The sequence below is a fragment of the Cololabis saira genome, chromosome 5 (genome assembly GCF_033807715.1).
Source record: "Cololabis saira isolate AMF1-May2022 chromosome 5, fColSai1.1, whole genome shotgun sequence".
In the NCBI taxonomy this organism is placed as follows: Eukaryota; Metazoa; Chordata; class Actinopteri; order Beloniformes; family Belonidae; genus Cololabis; species Cololabis saira.
In genome coordinates, this window is record NC_084591.1 from 22189629 (window position 1) to 22211905 (window position 22277).

At 39.6% G+C, this 22277-nt stretch overlaps 1 protein-coding gene across 1 annotated transcript; it reads left to right on the forward strand.

The window, feature by feature from the left end:
* Positions 1-110: 110 nt before the first annotated feature.
* anpeplb (alanyl (membrane) aminopeptidase-like b) lies at positions 111-22047 on the forward strand. The gene is made up of 20 exons (XM_061721211.1): positions 111-1190; positions 2193-2335; positions 2447-2586; positions 2773-2893; positions 4348-4502; positions 4643-4756; positions 5468-5611; positions 8273-8338; positions 9255-9320; positions 9392-9537; positions 10874-10956; positions 11670-11803; positions 12947-13002; positions 14287-14434; positions 14701-14795; positions 15853-15966; positions 16676-16843; positions 16938-17078; positions 19808-19871; positions 21242-22047. Exons 1-20 carry the CDS (start codon positions 595-597, stop codon positions 21389-21391), a joined length of 2844 nt encoding a protein of 947 aa, XP_061577195.1. The 5' UTR covers positions 111-594; the 3' UTR covers positions 21392-22047.
* Positions 22048-22277: the final 230 nt, after the last annotated feature.

Below are 22277 nucleotides of genomic sequence, written 5' to 3' on the forward strand. Positions count from 1 at the left end.
TCAGCAGTCCTCCTCCCAAACGCTCCTCGCTTGCAAATAGTTTTTCAGTCTCAGAGTCTTCGTGAAGACACAAGTCTTTGGACCCCCATGCAGTGAGGACTTGATGACTGATGGCAATAAACACAAGGAATAAGGCTGCAAATTGAAACCCTGGACACCTCCAGCTACAGTCAGAAGTGCTGGTGTCTCCTTGAGGGATTTTACTGACTTGTGTGAGACATTTGATCAACGGGCGTTTGATGGCGTCGAGGGCGCAGTTGGAAGACTAGGTATTCCCTGAGGCTTACTTGACTCCTACATTTAGTGGAAATGCCACGGTAACCACCTGCAGATGTTTGGAGAGCGCAGCTTGACTCATTATCTACAATGAACATTGCTCTTCTCACACTACACCGCTTAACCTTTGCTCCTTTGGCTGGCCCACGTTAATGCTTAATCTAAGTACTGACCCGTAATTGCTGAGGCCGAGCCCTGTTTATGGGAGAGATACATCAATGTGTGCAGATCAGTCTGGACAGACCAGAGGTAGACAGCTCCGAGACTCCAGCGGACAAGCAAGGGGACCTTGAGGACTGACCGAAGGAAGCAACCACAATGGCGATGACGTCCGCCACATCCAAGGTCTTGGCTTCTTGCTTTGCCGTCCTGGCAGTCTCCGTCATCGCCGGCACCATCACCATGGGCGTCGTGTACCATTTTGAAATGCTAGAAATAAACCCAACACGCCGACCAGATACCAGTTCCACCGTGCCCCCGATACCGACCTTGAGGCTCCCGAAGACCCTAGTACCCGATACGTACACCCTCGTCCTCCAGCCTCACCTCTACACCAGAATCGTCGAGGAGGTGAACGTCACCACCCCCAATCAGACGCTGCTCTTCACTGGGAACTCCACGGTCAGCTTTCAATGTGTCAAGGAAACACGGGCAATCTACCTTCACAGCAAAGACCTGAAAATCCATTCCAGGCGTGTGTACAATAACACAAAAGAAGACACAGAAGAAGACATTCGTATTAGCTCCTGGAAAGTTCACGAAGACGAAAGTGACTTTTTAGAAATCCAGTTGAGTGAGCCTTTGAAGGCAGGGGGGAACTATTCTCTGTTTCTGGAGTTCAGTGGAGCAATATCAGATACCCTTGAAGCACTGTTTGTGAGCACATATGTTGAACAGGACACTAATGAAGAGAGGTAAGTGAGGACATTTGCACACACAGGCCGTGTTAAAGTCTCTGGAACATCCACTCGTATAAACGTTCACACTTGGTGATTTGACGACGCTCACTGGACCTGAAAAAAGAGAAATACTTTGACACCAGTTTGATGGAAGTCTGTTGACATAAATATTAGAGAAAAAGGGCAGAGGTGTCTTTTTTGTTTGTTTAATCTTGTGATGGTGTTATATACATGTAGTTTATTTGATCTAGAAATGAAAAATAAACTTTTTCAATTGAACCATAAAAACTCACCTATATACTTAAACTGGGAATCTTCTTATTTATATCATGAACATGTTTACATGAACATTTCTTAGGCATGACCATCTATTAAGATTTTATTAATAAATTATTTTGCAAATTTAGTTTAAATGAGTATACAGTAGAGACAAGAAAAAAAACATGACGCTGGCAAACATTTTAAAGGCTTCATAAACTTATGTCCAAGAGGGTAATAATTCCTTATCTGCATTTGCCCCGTGTTTAATTTCCTTGTTCCTGCTCCTGCCAAGCAAATGGTGTTTTGCCTTTTCGGCTCTTTCATGTCGTCCAGGTCAAACTCATTGAGCAGATCTGTCTTCTGGCTGCAAGGTGGTTAACTTCTTCTTTTTTTTTTTTTTTTTGCTTTGTTTAGTTTGTTCTTTTTAAAAGGCGTGACCAAAGCAAGTCCGGTGAAATGTTGGCTGGATTTCGGTGCACATAGACACATGTATAATTCTGCTGTCAGTTGAGACTGATTTTAGAGATTTGAATCCTGACTCATGGCCTTGTCAGAGAGATGATTCAAACTCTTGTAGCTGCCTGATGTGCCAGAGGTTAATGCAATTCCTCTTTCTTGGCGACTTCAGATCAACTCCCCTCAAACAATACAAAATGAGGAAATCCGCAACTTGATTATTTATTTAAATCCAAATCCCCTCCTTCTTGTTTGCATGTTGTCATAAATCTCAGAGTGAAATGTTGACTCTGTATTCAGATTCCTCGCAGCCACGCAGCTGGAGCCAACATATGCGAGGAGATTGTTTCCTTGTTTCGATGAGCCAGATATGAAGGCTGTGTTTGACCTGACAGTCATCCACAGACTAAATACAGAAGCTCTTAGCAATACAAAAGGGCAAGGTATTTAAATATGATATTATAACAATTTGCCAGTATCTGTTTTATTTAGACCATGGATGAAGCTGAAGCATAATAACTGAATTGGAAATATCCCATCCCCCTCTCTTCCAGTTACCACTATAGATGACGAATGGCAAGAAACCACTTTTCTCCCAACACCGAAAATGTCAACGTACTTGTTGGCTTTCGTGGTATCACAAGTTGACGAGTTAACACATGTCCCACAACCAGAACATCGTGTGGATATACGAGTATGTATGCTCCCGTAAATTCACGTGATCATATCGTGACATGGTGATATCATGAATTGTCTTTTATAAACATTCATAAAACGTATGTAAACATAAAAAAAAATATATATTTGCATTGTTATATCACGTTTCATTTAGTTGATTTTTGGGATCAGATGACTAAACCTGTTGGTTTTGCTCTTTCAGACGTATGCACGTCGTGAGGCCATTGAAGCGGGCCACACTAAGTATGCTGATGACATCACCAAAGATATCCTCACTTTCTATGAGGAGTATTTCGGAATCGACTATAAACTGAACAAGCTCTGTAAGACTTTGTCTGAATTTAATGATATGGATTTGGTGTTAAAAATGTAACAACCAACGTATTTGTTTTTGGTGGGCTGGTGGATTAGCTAGTTGGAGAAGGCTTAATGGCTAAAAGATGGCACCAGTTCAATTGAGTCCTGTCAACAGTTTACAGATGGGAAATATCCATTAACGTCAAAAAATTCTCATGAAATAGGTGTAATTCCTGTTCACTGGCAGCCGTTTTCCACTGGTATGGAATGTACGAAGCCAACCACAACGGGATGGTTTAGGCAGTGACTCATATGGGGGCATCAGCTTTGTATCAGCAAGATTTTGCTATAAAACCAACACCAATCACCAGCATTCCAACTCCACAACAGTTATTAGTTAATTAGTTAATAGTTTATATTAGTTTGGATGCCATCAACAAGCATTTTTTTTTTTTGCATTTGTTTGGAAACCAGAATCCAAAATCCAGATGAACAAGACTAATCTTTGTATGAAATATAAAAAGGATGAGGATATCAGGCCAAGCTAGCACAGATGCGAGGTAAAAAGAAAAGAAAGAGATTTAAAAGTTGGGTTTACGCTAAAAAGCTAACGTTGGCTTGACGTCCAATTATAGTAAGGTAACCTTGACTAGATGTTGGATGAAGGTTGCTTGCCACCACTACATAATTAGTTCAACCCGTATCCAACCAAGGACCGACTTTAATCTTTCAGCTGAACGGTCTGACAATCGGTCAAGTGGAGCGTCTTCATTGCTTTCAAAGTCGCACTAAAACATTTTGACAAATTTTTTTTAACCACATTAAATTGGTTCGAGATCAGTAAGCGCAACAAGAATTAATACACAAGCTGCCCTGGATTATAGGGCGCACTTCTGATTTTTAAGAAAATGTAAGGATTTTAAGTGCGCCTTGTAGTGCTGAAAATATGGTACAATTCCACGATGCATCTGAAGAGATTTTGTGGGGCAATTGGCAATTGATATCATTTTTCTTTTTAAAGGTTTACCAAGGGTTTGCATATTATAAAAAAACAATGCATCTTGATACTAAAAAATGTCCACACCTAACAATTGATAGCTATGCATTATGCGTTTCATTGGTGACTTTGTATCTAAAAGATTTACTAGTCCAGATTCTTCCATTTCTACAGTTTCTTTTCTTCTTTCTGACTGCTTTTAAAGCATCATAAATTAAGATACTTTCATTGCTGGGGAATAAAATTACGGTAGTCTAAATTAGTAAAAATCTGACTAAACTATTGTGTCAAGCTGCCTCTATAGCAGAATCAATTCAAAACGGCTTTCTCAGCCCAAATCACCGTGATTGGACTAATGACATGCAAATTCAATAAAAGTAGCCCAGTTGAGACAATCCATCCACTTCTGTCAAAGCCGTGTTTGTGTTGTGTATATTTCACCTTAATTTAGTCTTTTTTGTCCTCCTCATGTGACTTCTTTAGATCAAGTTGCACTGCCAGACTTGAGTGTCTCAGCAATGGAAAACTGGGGACTTATCACATACCAGGAAGGTATTTTGCTCTACGAGGAAGGAGTATCATCATGGATGCACCAGGAAGATATGGCCGTTGTCATAGCACATGAACTGGCACACCAGGTAAGAGTTGAATGGATTTTATAGATCACATTCCTTGCATAGTTAAACCGGGCAGCCTCAGCTGACAGGCCCCGTCTGCTGCAAGGTGTGGGTTGAATGCTGCCGCTTTTGTTAATGATTTGTTCTCATTTTTTCCACAGTGGTTTGGAAATCTGGTGACGATGAAATGGTGGAGTGACATTTGGCTGAACGAGGGCTTTGCCACCTACATGTCATACCTTGCAGTGGATAATGTTAACACTTCGTTCCAAACAGTATGTTCCAAACAACACGCCGTCATTTCGTAGGTTACCTGCTGTTCATGCTCACATCAGCACCTACCTTTTATTTTATTTTGATTGTTTTTAAGTCTAACATGGATGCATATTTGGCAAGCTCTCATTTGACAGGAATATATACAGAAAACTTTGAGAATATGTACGTTCATTACTTGATCACAGTCAAAGAAGACAGCAGCATTATTTCCTCCAAGTTTGAGACTGTGCTTATAGATATTTATCATCTGTATTGCCAGAACTGACCAAAAGAAACTGTTCTGTCTTGGTCCCTTGAGATCTTCTTTAAAGAGGCTTCTTCAGTGTTAAACCTAGTGTTTAAGCTGTTGTGGAGTTAGTAAACATCTCTTAGCTCCCAGGATCTCAGATGAAGATGTCCTGAAAACATACAAATCAACTGAATTTAAAAGTACATGTTTGAGTGCTCAAAATCTTAAATATAACTCCTATTTTTGTACATTTTGCCACCCAATTTTTGTCTCATATTTCTCTTTTATAGCGTGAAACCCTCTTTTATGTAACCAATGTCTCGTTTCGTTTCCCTCCTACTGAAGGCAGATACAATCATAAGAGAAGATCTTTAGATTTGTCGGTTTGCAGCCACGTTTCAGAATCCACGAATAAAAAAAGATAAATTGCGTTATCTGATGTTGTTGTGGCGCTCAACCGTCTCATCTCTGTTCTCCCCAGAGACACACAGCCATAATGGACGACCTCCACGCTGCGTTTGAAAGTGATGCTCTGATCTCGTCTCATCCTCTCAGCATGCCACCGGAAGAGGTCCAGACAACTTCCCAGATCATTGGGACGTTTGATCATATAAGCTACGCCAAGGTAGAGTGGCAAAGCCTTAATTACCCTGGGACCGCTGAAACCACGTGCAACACCCACCATTATATTAAAGTCGGCGGTTCCAATGATTTGAACTTCTTCAAAGAAGACTGATAGAACTTTTCTAATCTGAAACTCTGAAATTAACGCCCTGCTGTTTTCCCATGTAAGCGAGGCATCTGGAATCATCCTGTTGTAACCTGAATGGATCTCTAGGAGGAAAAAGGGTTCATGAAAAGAGGTTTTTAAACAATGTGTAAATTAATGAAAAAGATATACTTTTAAAATGTGAGGGAAATCATCCTTGCGTGGTACAGATTTCAGATGACTTTACACTTATTCAGGAATCAGCTGCCATTAGATGTAAAGATTGTCAAAGGACCTCAAAATGTCTCTACAGAACCTGTGAATAACTGCAGCTGTTGATCTAAAGGGCTACATCTCTGATCAGAAAGGGGCTTCACAATGTTCCCCGGCATGTGAGACGTAGGAGGAAGCCTCTGCTACCCAAAAGGAACATTTGAACACAATGCTTTTGGATTGCAGTGTTTTGCACAGCTCCAGTAACAGCAGACATGTTTGGTGTAGATGCAGAAGAAGGACCTCATATCAATTTTTAAGCATGGTGGTGTGAGTGCTTTGATTTGAGGTTGCTTTTCTTCTCGAGTATGAAGCTAATACAACTGTACTGGGAGCTCAAATAGATGGGGTTTTCTTTAAAAAAATATATGCTCATCTTTATGTTTATGCCGTAAATGTAACACATTTGTTCAAACAGTTAAAAAAAGCTTCTGTAAGTTGACATGGCCCTTAGATTTAAAGTAATTATGTGGAGAGAACAAATAACACTACAAAACCAATAAATAAGGTCTTGTTTGGCTTTACCCAGCTTCCATTGCTCTACGACTGCTGTCATCTTGCTAAAATCCGTTTCGATAAATAACTACAGTGTTTAGTTGTTTGCTCTGCTCATTCCCAATCTTCCCAAAGACTCTCAGCAGGATATCAGTTAAACTTGGATTTGTTCGTATTCTGATGTTCCTCATTCAGTTGAGAGGTTCACTTGTAGTTCAGTTTAGAATTTGGCCACAAAGAGAAAAAAAAGAAAACTTTCAGGTTTACAGAATGTATCTTAGAGTTATTATCATTCATCCAGAGGAGAATATTATTGAAGGCCTGGTCTTGGCCAAGATTTTTGTAAGCAAGATGGAGTGTTGCTCTTATAATCTTTTTGAAAATCACAGATGTTCCCACGCAAGTCAAAGAAAATAAGAAAAAAAGAAAGCAGCCTTTTTATCACTGTGGGGAGCTCAGTGAGATGTTCAGAATAAGCATCTTTTTCCAAGCTCATAGATGCACTTTTGTTTCAGAAAGCCTTTAAAAACTCTTTAGATCATAGCATGACAGGACACCCTGCCAAAGCAAACATAGAAGAAGAAAGATGTCAGAGGAGTAGTACACCAGGGGCCTGTACTACGAAGCGGGATTTGGGGTTAGCGAGGTAACTTCAGGTTTAACCCTGGGTTTTCAGGACTACGACGGTGGTTCACTTCTTATCGGGGCACATCGCCATGGTAACTTATGCTGAACAGCTAACCTGCTCCGGAGCAGGTTATGTTCGAGATACAGATCGCCGGGTATAAAAGCACCGCCCACTGACCAATCAGCTCTCTTGGAAAATGGCATGCCCTTTCGAAGAGAATCCAGTGGAGCTTGGTGCGCGGATCGTGAGAGGATCCCTCCGAACAGAACGCGTATTCAGGGCCACCAAAACCCCTTTGCTTTCCCTGTATGAACGATCCAAAAAAATCAAAAAAAAAGGAAAAAAGGAAAAAAAGAAAAAAGAGGTGGAGGAGAAAATAAAAAATCAATCAATCAATGAATAAATAAAACAAATCATCACCCAAAATCCGATGTACAGTCAATCCAAAACTAATACCAATTAAATAAATAAATCAAGAAGAAATCAAAAAGAAGATGCATTTGTAAGGGGATAGCAAAAAAGGGATTTTCAATTTCGTCCCTCGAACATTCTGAGAAGTCACTTTAAAATACTAAATACCCCCCTCCTGAAAAAATAAAAAATAAAATAAAATAAATTAAAAAACCCAATTCTTTGGTACAGCATCAGCACAAGTTATCGGTCAACAACAATAGTTATAGAACCAATATATACAGGACTGTCTCAGAAAATTAGAATAGCCTATTGTGATTTTCTGTAATGCAAACACAAAAACAAAAAAATGTCATACATTCTGGATTCATTACAAATCAACTGAAATATTGCAAGCCTCTATTATTTTAATATTGCTGATCATGGTTTACAGTTTAAGATTAAGTGAATCTGGATAAGGAAAAGATATCCTGGATATGTTGAACTTGCTTCGTAGTACAGGCCCCTGGTCCTGCCTTCACTTATGAAGCACGATCTGGACGGTCACCCCTCACCTGAACTCGCTCTGAGCTGACAGTGTTGATGAAATATAGAGGTGTGGCCTGGTTCTTAAAACCAGTTGTGTTATTTGTTTTAGTGTACAACCCCTTTTTTTAGAAGGCTTTACTTCATCGATGTTCAAGTGTTTGCTAACCCAGACGCTCTTGTTTGGATGTGTTTATCTCATCCCCACATGTTCTGGTAACATGTGATATGTGTTTACTCTGCAGGGGGCACTGGTGCTGAGAATGCTGGCCGACGTTGTGACAGAAGATGTTTTCAAAAAAGGGATCAGGGTGAGCAGGAATTACATTTTTTTTTTTTGTTACTAAAATTGTGCTCTGATTCCTGTAACTGGTCACCAGACTGCCTGACATGACTTACACCATGGGTGGAGGAGCAGAAATTACTACAGTGAAAGATATCCAATTTGTTGCTTTAACTAGCAGTCAGAATGTCACAGATCTCCTTTAATATTGTTTATGCTTTTTTTCACTTCTGAACAGTCTTGTTAAATGTAGAAAAAAGAAAAAAATGAATGTTAATTAAAGTTAATGTCCCATAGCCTGCTGGGATTAGTGAAAGGGACTGATTTGCTTGGTAGTGAATGGTGCCATGCAGATAATTGTGCACAAACTCTGATGTAAACAGTTGCATCAAAGCTCTCTATATTTAGGGATATTTGTGTGCATAAGAAGCTGGAGGATTTCACTTCAGAAAGCATTGGTTTCCATAAGGCTTGCATTTACCTTGATGGGGTAGCAACCTAAGCAGAGAGAGACGCACCTCCCTCCCTCTCGGCCACCTCCTCCAGCTCTTCCATTGGACTATTGAGGCATTCCCAGGACAGCTGAGAGATATCATCTCTCCAGCATGTCCTGGGTCTGCCTCAAGGCCTCTGCATGCTTGGAGACGCACCTAAACCCCCCATGATAGGGGTGTCCGGGTGCATTTAAATGTAATCTATCAATATTACAGTGGTGAGAAATATATAATCAGTAATTCTGACTAAAATAGCCCCGTAGGTCGTTGTATCTTCATGAAGAATAACATTTAGCTTAGATCTTTGCAAAAGATGGAGCTGCTCCAAATTTCCCCCAACAATTTAAAATCCAACCATTCCCCTGAGAGTAATTATTCTGACCTTTTTGGAGGAACTGATTGCTTTAACCTGTCTCTATCTTCCATTCACCCTGTTTTTGTGTGTTTCAGAATTACCTCGAGACCTTCCAGGGAGGAAACACGGACACGGACGACCTGTGGGACTCGATCCAAGAGGTAAAATTCGGTTGTTTAAAAGTTAGAAGACGGCGGCGAAACCACTGAATGAGCTTGTGTGCTGTTGGCAGGTGCGCCGTGACAGTTACATCACTGACACTCGTGCGCTGATGAAACCTTGGACTGAACAGACGGGCTATCCCGTCATCACCATCAACACCACCGATGGAAATGTGTTCCAGAACCATTTTCTCTACAATGTCTCTGCCCAATCCAGGTACGGACGGAAACACAGCCGCCACAAAACACAGGGCTTCATGGAAATCAAGAAAAACCAAATAAGATCCACTCATTTTTCATCCTCAGGGGAAAACAGAAAAAACATGAAATGGAAACTATTTGAAAGTATAAATCTTCTTGTTTTTTTTTCCCCTCATGTTTACAATCATCTAGAAGTTTAGTCTGATGTTGCTGCGATGTGATGTGATGTGTGCAGGTGGTATCCTTTACCGTCATTTTCGTATGGAAACAGTAGGTTTACGACCAATGTACAAACCGGATTTGGTTGAAGTTGGGAAATTGTGTAAAATGTAAATAAAAACAAAATACAACGATTTGAAAATCCTTATCAACCTATATTCAATTGAATACACTACAAAAACAACATATTTAATGTTCAAACTGAAAAACGTAATTGTTTTTTGCCAAATAATAATTAACTTAGAATTTCATGGCTGCAACACGTGCAGTAGAAGTTGGGAAAGGGCGTTTATAAAGGTTGTGAAGGAGATTCGGTGGAACCTACCAGCTGCTCTCTGTCGCACCTTTTCGATTTTCATCTTCTCCCCAAAGCTGACCAGAACTAACACTTCTTGCACTTCTCTACTCAGTAATTGCTTTTGGCCGACTGCAAGTCTGCCTCTCCTTTTTGGCTTTGAAAAGTCAGTCCTCCTTTTTGTGAGTCGCTTCGGGTAAAAGCCTTTGATAAATACAGCGTTAACTGTCTCTTTAACTTTATTTGATTTGATTGTGCAATTTTTGTGTTTTTTTAAGCTTGCAAAAAGTAACACTTGAACACAATCCTGATATAAATGCTAAACTAATGTGACATAACCATAATACCTCCAAATACCACTCATACCCTCTAGTTTAACCAGCAAAACCCTGAAGTCCCCAGTTCTGGGGACGTTGATAAGAGCACGAGCAAAAAGGGCTGAAGGTTCAACGCTTGCTCCCTCCAAAAAAGTTCATTTGTCATGTAAGTTTTAGCTGACAAAATAAAGAAAGCTGTTCTTCGATGGCCACCTTGTTTGTTAGTATTTCCCTGGAAACCACGGCTGCTGATTACACATTTGGCACCGCAGAGTGTTTTGAGTCAGAGTTTTGAACCTATGTATTTCATGACTCTGGACCCACGAGACATTGACACCGTGCTATTGCACTTAATCTGCTCATTATGAGGCAGATTAAATGTCCTTCCCTGTTTGCGCATTGCTGTGCTTTTGTTATGTTTTAATTAAAATGCTTCCTTAACCACGTCCTTCAGTGCCGGCTTCATTTCCTGAATCAGGTCAGAACATGTTCTTATGACACTTTGTTGTTTGTCTGCTCAGTAACTTGTGGAACGTCCCGATCAAGGTCATGTCGAACAAATCTTACTCTGACCGTCTTGTCTGGCTGGACGTCAAGGGCCCAGGTAACACGCACGATACGCAACACAGAGCCTCAGAGTTTACACATGATTTACACAGACAGTACGGATTTGTTTTTACATTTAAGAAATCAATACATATATTTCTTCCCTTAAACCTCCTGCCACATCGGGATGCAGCTGGTCAGGATGCAACATTGATAATGTTGACTTTTTGGCACCCAAAGGTGCTCATGTGTAATGAAACAGCCAAAGGTACACGGGAAAGGCGCAGTGAAAGGGGCACAAAGTCTGAGTGTGTTTGGACTGTAAGTTTCTGGAAAGGTTAACTACAAACGGTTGATCACATGAAAAAAGAAACTCAAAAATTGGCACAAGCAGATGTTACGTGACCACAAACAGATATGAACTAAGCACTTGGATGACAAACAACCTTGGAAGACAAAAAACACACTCAAAATAATTCAAAAGTTGCTATTAAAAAGCAGTGTAAACAGCTGCAAACGGTGTCTAAAAGACACCGAACAACGGTGGACTGCACGTCTTCTTTAAGTTTGGGTGTCGTTCTCTAATATGGGAGGGTGGATGGAGTGCTTAAAATCAACATTAGATGTTCAGACGACCACACTTCCATCATTTGTGCATAATTATCCAAGATTCCTTCTTGTGCTGAATCAACGTTTTTCTTTTTCTTTGCACTATACCTCTAACTTGTGCTTTGCTCTGACTACAACTTGTGAATTTTTGACTTCTGTCAGTCGGAAAGCCGCATTTCATATCTAGGGACGGTGAGTGGATCCTGGCAAACGTCAACTGTACTGGATACTACAGAGTCAACTACAACCCAGAGAACTGGCAGCGTCTCCTGCATCAGCTGGAGACGAACCCAAACGTGAGTACGAGGCCACAGGATGACTTTACAGGTCACAGAGCTGCACGTGAACCAAACCACTTTAGGTTTAGTTGAGATCATTTATGAACTGCTTTTTTGCACCTTCAGAGGGAAGGCTGTAAATGCAGAAGTAGGTTTCAGGTTAATTATTAAATCGCTATAAAAAAAGAAAGAAAGGAAAGAAAATGACTTGATTCTGAGAACAACTGGAATTTATTTTTATGAGTAACGCCTCAAAGGATTAAGATTAGATCATCTTTGTAGGTGAACAAAAACAAGTATTTGTGGTAAAAACAGTATTACATAACTCTTGAAGATAACATCTTGAAGATGACATAACTCAAGGAAATAAGGTTCACTTGAAAACGCTGGAGCTGTTGGCCACCTTGGCTTTCCATTTAATACTGTTATACTATTTTCAAAAAGTTCCCCATTTGTACAATGACATGTAAGCGATGAGGGAAACCCGCACAGATCTGAAAGGACCTTTGAATTCCGCTCTGGTGGGTGGCACAAACCTGCATGGCATGAAGACGTTCCTCCACAGAGCGCAAAAAATAATGCAAGAAAGCTTTGTGTCGTCATGACCGCAACACGCTGTTGCCGTTTAAAGGACACAGCACCAAAAGCTTTTATTCAAAAGTAAAAGCCCGAAGTCTCACAAGCAAGAGTCGTTTGTCTTGTAAGTCTGATCTTCAGGAAATGGAACAAAAACAGATATGATTCATATTCTCACAAATTTTCTAAGAATGTCATTATAAAGCTGTTTCTAGACTGACTCCTCCCCTTCCTGTCCTTGTTTACCAGTCAGCAATGACATTACCAGAAGTACATTTATAGTTGTGTTTTATAAAAACCTCAGTTTGGTCGTGATGGTTTCCTCTTTTCTGGCCTCGCTGCAGCACTTTTACATTATCAGCAGATGACACTGCTTCTTCTTCCGCACTCAAAATTTGTACTCATTTTATGGGGAAAAAATGAATCTTTCCCTACAAAAAATGGATATTAATAGAAAATTATCCAGGATATGGACTTAGAAATGGACAACTTTTCTGAAGATTTTTGAGACACGAAACCATCCTGTGGAAGTCCTTAAGTTTGGGGTTGTTCTTACATGGCACGTTTATTTTTTTTCTTTTTCAGCGGATCCCACTGATGAACAGAGGACAGCTCATTGATGATGCCTTTAACTTGGCAAGGTACCAGCTTTGACCCACACTTTAACCTCTTAAAACATCTTGATATATTGATGCAAAGAGATTTGATTTGTTTATTTGCACAACATAAAAACGGTACAAAAGTTGAAATGAACATAAAAGCATGAAAATATATGCAGGTGAGAAAGGAAGCCCTAAATGGGCTTATTCAAAGTTCTCACCAAGAAAATACATTATACTGTAATAATAGCAAGAACAAAAAAAACAGCGTTCCAAAAAGATGGATATTTACAAACAAACAATTTCTCGGTTGAATGAGTGTGTGTGCTTGCATGTGAGCATGCACATGTGTAAGAGAGAGAGACCTAACTAATCCAACAGCATTTACTAACAGAACGAGCTGGATGGGTAAACGTTGTGGCCTGGCAGTGATAACACATCCATCTGTTAAGAGAAGAGCTACAAGTTTAAAACAACATTAGACATAGATGAAATCAAGCCATGACAATGCCACTGTGAGGGATTTTGCCTTGAGTTGAACAGTATGTCCGCCGTAGCCGAGCAACCCCTGATGTAGCCTGATGTGCACTGACCCATAAATTTAACCCCACATTGGGTAGAAAAACAACGATCGCAACAAATGTAATTTGTTCATTTGGTAGCGTCGTACTTTAGTCCACGTATTTCACGCTTCTACTTTTTTTTTTTTTATCGTATTGAAGCCAGGTAGAATGATTGTTGAGATGTCAGTAAACATTAGTGATGCTCCGCATTTACACATTCTAATACATTTAAGAAAAGATCAGGACTGCAAGCAACACGTTGCAGAAAGTTGCAGAAAAGAACCTGCACTGCCACCTTGTGTTTGGGGGGTTTACTTACAGACAGATGCAAACTGCAACATGTAGCTTACATACAATATATGTATATGTAAATCAAGCTATTTGTATTTTATATCCAAATTAGGATATATTCGGGCAACTGCAAATTTAACAAAAAAAAAAATCTTTCATTTGTAACATCTTTTCTCTCAGGAAACTTACAGCTGCCAAATATTTTTGTTTCACTTAGGTAGAAGTTAAATTACCTGAGAAAAAACTCTTACCGTAAATACCATACTGTTTACTTTGACAGAAGAATCCTGCCACCTTTGAACACGCACACAGCATGCATATCACACTGAGTTGTGACGGTAAAGATGCTGGTCAGGGGTGATGCTTCACTTGGACTGGTATTTAGTGGTTACAACCTCGCCCTAGCTGTGCCACAGCTGTCACCGAAGAGTTGACCGACTTCTCACCACAGACTGATGTTTGTTTTCCTCAGGGCCAAACTGGTCAACGTGACTCTGGCTCTGAATTCAACCCGTTTCCTCAAGAAAGAGAGGGATCTCCTGCCCTGGCAGTCGGCAGTCAGGAATCTTGACTACTTCATCCAAATGTTTGAACGCTCTGAGGTGTACGGACCAATGCAGGCATGTGCCATAAAAATCTGATCTTGTTTACTAAATCACTTACTGCAATGACTTTGCTCACCTGCCCTTCTGTTATACTTCTGTTATAATAGACGCTATAAATAAAATAAAATTGAATTGAATTGAACTTTTACTTGTACTGTATAAGATGGATTTGCCAGAATAACGTTTATTTCCATTAGTTAAAGTTTATCCAACATCAGGAGACATGTTATGACGCTTCACGCAATCCTAAAAGCCTGCCATAAAGCTGTTCATTTTTGCAGGTGTACTTACGGGAACAGGTCAAAAATCTCTACGGCTTCTTCAGGAATTTAACAGACTCGTCAGAAGTCCCAGATGATCATGATCATTTATTAAAGTAAGGAAATGTTTTCGCTCATCATGATGCTGTGAAGTTGTCTTTTCATTTACATAAATTAATCCCAGGTTAATCATCAAAGTTGCTAGTTGCTGTCTGCTGTTGACAGTAGTTTCAATTGAAATAAATATATGTGTGTATGTATATATATATATATATATATATATATATATATATATATATATATATATATATATATATATATATATATATATATATATATATATATATATATATATATATATATATATGTTTAGCATCAAACCATGTTACAAAAACTCAAGAAGGCAGCTATTTCTTTTTTTTTTTAAAAAAGGTTCATTCAAATTAGAGAGAGATTAGTGATGATGTTGTGCTTTTTCTTTTCTTTTAAATGAAAATTAGTTTACGAATCTAGCATGTTTTTCGCCTGTTTTTGACCTTTGTTTTGGTCATGCTCTCCAACAATCTTCTCAAACTATTTCAGAAGAATTGCTGAATTGTTGGTCTTAAAGTTAAAGAGTTTTTTTATTCAAACACAACAACAGATAGGAAGGCTGAAGAAATGGAACAGCTATCAGTGCGTGTTTGGTGGTCATTACCACCAAACACACACTGAGAGTATTCTGGCTAAGACAGACTTCAGATCATCAGTAGTTGCAGTACAATGTACACACTAGAGAAAAGGCAGAGATATAATTTATTTAGTACATGGGTCAAAAATAAAAGGTTTACGATTTCCAGTCTTACTCTTTCAGAGGTTTTTGCTGTACGACTAACCCATGAATATCCTCTTCATCCAAATCTGACGGACTAAATTAATCCAAATTCAAGCCCAGGCCCATTTTCTTAAAAGATTGAAGATTTTGACAATAGAACTGTGTTAAAAAGAAATAGTTCTCAGAACGCCAGGCGGAATTTATGTTTAATATTCATTTAATTGTAAAATTGCATTTTCTTGACTTTAGGTAGAATAATTTGAGCAGGTTGTTCAATTCAAGATACTTGCATACTGCATTTTATTCTCCATGTGCATCTCAACTCTTGCCTCATATTTGTACATTTATGTTGAATAAAGGCACCTCCAGATCACCGCCGTAGAAGTGGCCTGCTCCAACGGGCTGCCTGAATGCATCAAGATGGCTGAAGAGAAGTTTGCTGACTGGATGAACAGCAACAGCAGCACCAACAAGTACGGACTGGGATAAGTATAATTTGTGTGCCTCGTTTGTCTCAAAAAAGAAAAAAGATATATATAAAAAAAAAAAAAGATCTAACTGTGAAGCTTTTGTTATTTTCTGTAGCTTCACTCTAGCTTCAGGTTTAGTAAAGGTGGGTTTAATCCTGTCACGCTTACGTCAACTGTTTGGTGACTTTCTTTTTTGCATCAAAGCTACTTTTAAAGTGGCACCTTTGAGGAAATTCCAGCCCTCTTGATGTGCAGTCGATCGTGATGTCATTCTTACTAATTGCAAATGTAGCAACAAACAACCATCTTTAGTCTTTTACACTTTCTGAATCAGTGTTTTCAGGTGCAACTTTAAAATAGACCTATATTTCAATTGAGTTTGTTCATATTATCAATGCATGAAAACCAGTTTTTTGTTTAAGCACCTGTGTGAATTTTGACGTGGATGACATACCGAGAAATGTGTGCAGTAAAACTTGAGAAAACATTCCACCCTCTTCACATTTGTCACACTTTGCCATTTTTTGTCAGTAAATTCATTTTCATTTACTGCAATTCCTTTCCTGTTTGTAACGCTGTTTGTAAAACGGAATACTCTGCATGTCTGTAATGTACTAACTGTTAAAAGTTCAAGTCAAACGTAAAAATGGTTCCTCCCTCGATCCATTTTTCGTGGAGAAAATTAAGCGTGTGTTGTTTTTCTGTGATTTAGCATCCACCCCAACCTGCGGTCTGTCATCTACTGCCAAGCTGTGGCTGCTGGTGGGAAAAAAGAGTGGGAATTCGCGTGGGAGAAGTATCAGAACACCACCGACACTTCAGAGAAGGACCAGCTCCGACAAGCTCTGTCCTGCACCAAGAAGACGTGGTTGCTCAACAGGTGACGCTTAGAATAAGTCCTTCCATAAGGTGCACCTCAAACATACAGTTGTTGGTTTTTTTTAACTGTTTTAAGTCTTTTTTTTATCTTTCAGATACCTGGGATACACTTTGGACCCTGAGAAGATACGCCTGATGGATGTTGCTGCCACAGTTATTTACGTAGCTGAGAACGCAGCCGGCCAGGCGCTCGCCTGGAACTTTATCAGAGCAAACTGGGACTACGTCAGTCAGGGGTAAAAGCTGCAAAGTGGACTCTGCTGTCTGACTCTTGTGTTAGTTCTCATAGCTCGTGTCTAATTTTTCCGAGGCCAGATAACAGGCTCGACTGAGAATGCAACTTGGTTATTTATGGAAGGTGGATACAACCACCTTGATGTTACACAGGAACAGTAGCGCGCCTATACAAGGTGAATGTACTCACTTTGTAAGAAAGGCCAATGCAGGAGTACTTTCAAAGGTTAGACTCCTATTGGGGTGGGGGGGGGGCTGGCTTTTATCATAAAATCATACACTGATGATGTCATAACTTGGATCAACTCTGATCTGTTTATGGTTCTTTAAAAAATAATTCCATAACTGAATAGGGTTCTGGTTCCTGCCCTGCTCTTGAGTGAAAATGGGCACCTCTGGCCCCAAATACACACACAGGTATATACAGTATATCTCAAAAGTGAGTACACCCTTTAGATTTTTGCAAATATTCTGTTATATCCTTTCAGGGGATAACATTATCCTACTGAAACTTTGATATAACTTAAAGTAGTCAGTGTGCTGCTTGAATAACAGTATAGATTTATTGTCCTTTGAAAATTACTCAGTACACAGCTGTTAATGTCTAAACAGCTGGCAACAAAAGTGAGTACACCCCATAGTGAACATGTCCTAATTGTGCCCAATGATGTTGTTTTCTTGCCCTAGTGTCATGTGACTCGTTAGTGTTACAAGGATTCAGGTGTAAATGATAAGCAGGGCTGTTAAATTGGGTGTTTTGGGCACAATTCTCTCTGAATGCTGGACAACATGGCACCTCATGGCAAGGAACTCTCTGAGCGGCTGAAAAAAAGGATTATTGCACTTCACAAAGATGGCCTTGGCTATAAGAAGATTGCCAACACCATGAAAATGAACAGGCCTGGCCAGGGTCGACCAAAGAAGTTGAGTCCACGTGCTCAGCGTCATATCCAGAGGTTGGTTTCCAAAAATAGACGTGCAAGTGCTTCCAGCATTGCTGCAGAGGTTGCAGAAGTGGGATGTCAGCCTGTCAGTGCCCAGACCATACGCCGCACACTGCATCAAATCGGTTTGTATGGCCGTCGCCCCAGACAGAAGCCTCTTCTGAAACCGATGCATAAGAAAGCCCGCAAACAGTTTGCTGAAGACAATGAATCCAAGAACATGAGTTACTGGAACCATGTCCTGTGGTCTGATGAGACCAAAATAAACCTGTTTGGGTCAGATGGTGTCCGGCGTGTGTGGCGGCACCCTGGTGAGGAACCAAGAAAAATGTGTTTTGCCTACAGTCAAGCATGGTGGTGGCAGCATCATGGTCTGGGGCTGCATGAGTGCTGCCGGCACTGGGGAGCTGCATTTCATTGAGGGACACATGAATTCCAATATATACTGTCACATCCTGCAGCAGAGCATGATCCCCTCTCTTCAGGAACTGGGCCGTAGGGCAGTTTTCCAACATGATAATGACCCTAAACACACCTCCAAGATGAAAACGGCCTTGCTGAAGAAGCTGAAGGTTAAGGTGATGGACTGGCCAAGTTTGTCTCCAGACCTAAACCCAATTGAGCACATGTCAGGCATCCTCAAGAGGAAGGTGGAGGAGTGCAAGGTGTCCAACATCCGTGTGCTCCGTGATGTCGTCATGGAAGAGTGGAAGAAGATTCCAGAAGCAACCTGTGCAGCTCTGGTGGATTCCATGCCCAGGAGAGTTAAAGCAGTGCTAGATAGCAATGGTGGTCACACAAAATATTGACACTTTGGGCACAATTTAGACATGTTCACTACGGGGTGTACTCACTTTTGTTGCCAGCTGTTTAGACATTAACAGCTGTGTACTGAGTAATTTTCAAGGGACAATAAATCTATACTGTTATTCAAGCAGCACACTGACTACTTTAGGTTATATCAAAGTTTCATTAAGATAGTGTTATCCCCTGAAAGGATATGACAGAATATTTGCAAAAATCTAAAGGGTGTACTCACTTTTGAGATATACTGTATATGCGTGTATATATATGTATGTATGTATGTATGTATGTATGTAAGTATATATATGTATGTATATATATATATATTATATATATATATATATATATATATATATATATATATATATATATATATATATATATATATATATATATATATATATATATATATGCGTGTGTAACTTTGAGCCACAATGACACCAGTCTTAGTGGCTTCTCCCTGACTGTAATATTTAAGTTTATTAGCTTCATCAGTAGCTTTTGTTTAGAGAGGCCTCCTGATATACAGTATAAAGCAGAACCATAAAACACCCAGTGATAATGAACAGTGCACTGGAAAAAAAATAAATTAAATTAACAAATTATGCAATTCGTCACAGAGTACAAAAGTCAGTGTTTATGGTGGCAAATTCTTATCCACCTTATCGCCTCCGTACAGTCTCAGCTGTTTGTTGTGTTTCCAGGAAGCCAAAAAGACTGGTATCCAAGTATAACTATACAAAAGAGATAGGCTTTCACTTCCTGTGCTCCTGCCTGAGATTTATAAATCAAATTATGAGAAAAGACTTAAAAACCCATCAGGACACTGCTGGATCTGTTAGTTCTTTCGTTTCTTTGAGGATAACAGCACGCAGTTCATACACTAGACCTATTTATTCATTCACTTCTGTATTCATTTGGTGTGTGCACGTTCCTTGGTGCATCCGTGCGCTGTTTCTAACATGGTGCTGACATGTTTGCAGGGACGGAGCGGTTCTGATTGGGGAAGTGAGCAGCAAGTTCAACACACAGTTTGAACTGGAGCAGGTAATCTGCTCTTCTGTTATCTTCTCGTTACAGCGGTGTCAGCTAAATATCACATTTCTACGGAAACAAGGGATGAGTAATTTTGCACGAAAAGCAGATACACCCTAATACACCCTGATTGTAAATATCGGAGCCCTCCGTCATCATGACACATCTTAATGATGAGGCAGGATGGGAGTTTTTACTGGCCTTTGAGCTACGATCCAAAAGCAGTCTGAATATTCAGTACATGCTGAACATATCTATGTAAATGTAAATATATATATATATATATATATATATATATATATATATATATATATATATATATATATATATATATATATATATATATATATATATATATATATATATATATATATATATAGTGTGTGTGTGTGTGTGTGTGTGTGTGTGTGTGTGTGTGTGTGTGTGTGTGTGTGTGTGTGTGTGTGTGTTTGTTTGTATGTGTAGCCCCTTTCACACAGCCAGTTCGAGGCGGGAACGTTGCGCCTTTAAGCCGCCTCGCTGTTCTGTGTGAAAGTCACGGAGGCGGAATGGGGGGGCCAAGTGGCCCCACCAATAAGCCGGCAGCGGAGGTAGTCACAGAGCCGAAACGGGGTCTGTGTGAATGACACAGCCGGCATGCCGGCATGCCACTAGACGCTGACGCTGTCGTCACGCCTCTGATTGCGGAACGCCGGCATGCTGTGTGAATTTACAGACGGGAGCGGCGTTATGCCGGCGTTGTATGGTTCTGTGTGAACCAACAAAGGCGGCGTATTGGCAGGACTTCTTTACACCAATATTGCGGAATCTCTGTGTGAAAGGGGCTTGTGTGTATATATATATATGATGTTTTAAAATTGTTTTACGTTTAGTATTTCTTTTAAAGACTAAACAAGTATTTTCACAAATAAATTACTTGAATTCTTAGTTGTTAACGCTAACAATTCACACACTAAATATTATTGTGTTTTAATAATTCAATAATACTTTTTAGACCTTTTTTTCAAAGCTGTCAACTGTCTTAAAGTATTACGGTTTTACATTCATGTCTTTTGACTACTTTACTCATTAATTTTTAATATTTCACAGATTTAGTTGCAACTTTCCGCATCTTCAGTCCTAACTAATTATTTCAGGTATTTACCTGTAAGCTCTAGGCATTTAATCATTTATTTTCTCTTTTTGCTCATTCACTTTTCCATCTTTTTATTGTTTTCCGATTTTATCATTTCTGTTCTGTTAAATATAACCAGTCCGAACTGGCCAAACAGTAAATCTGCCACTTCCAGTTACAAATCGATCAGTCACTTACAGGAATAATAAAAAAGAAAAAATGTTATTGTCTCATTCAGCTGTCTAATACCATGTATGTTTGCGTCCAGCTGGAGCGGTTTGTGGAGGATTACAAGTTGGACGAGGCCCACAGGGCGCTCCAGTCCATTGAACAGACTCGAGTCAACATCCAGTGGGTTGAGGAGAACCAAGACGTCGTCCTGAAGTGGTTTGAAAGAGAAACTGCTCACCTGGAGTAACAGTAGCAGTCGTACGTATGGGCTCAGTCAGATCAGCGGTGCTGTCCGTTTTCAGAGCTGCAAATGGATGTTCCTTTAATGCCAAGTTAATCAAATTTCACTAGAAACTAAATCATTAAACAGGATTTAGGAAACTGAATTTCCCTTCAGGGATTAATAAAGTATTTTTGAATTGAATCTGAATTTAGTTCCTCACCATATTGAATTATGACTGTGCAGCATGCACAGACTATAAGAATGTGCTAGTGTTTACTAATGTGCACTATTTATACTGAATTTTCAAGTTTTACATTTGCAAAATGTAAAGTTTTTACTCCTGTTTGTGAATTTTGCACATGCTGCTCATGTGGCATCAATCTGTTATAAATCTGGGGTTTCAAATGAAAAGAAAAACATAAACATAAAGGGCTCATAATAAAAGTTTGCTTGGACTGAACGTCCATCAGATCTGTTGCTCTAGCAATAAACAGATTCAAATTAACTTTCAGTTCAACGGTTAAAATCCAGCAGGGATTTGTTTTTACTGTCAATTTCCAGATGCACTTCTTAACATTTGCAAATTTCTGTGTGTATTTTATATGATTTAATCAAAGAATATAGTCATTTTTGTCCCTGAAATTATTTTTTTTAAATAATAAAACAACAATAAAATCCTACGCACAAGTCTTTTCTTTTAGTACATTTTAGAATGGTTTGAAGTCGAAATGAACAGGAAATACCCCATGTTCCACATCCCAAGAGCCAGCTTCTGTAGCCCAGGATGGAACCGCCAGGGTCCCACCTTCGCCCATCATTTAGCTCAAGTGACACCCATGTGGATGAAGCATTATGAATGACCCATTGGTTTCTAAAGAGGGGATTTGAACCCCATTTTTCTTTGCATGGG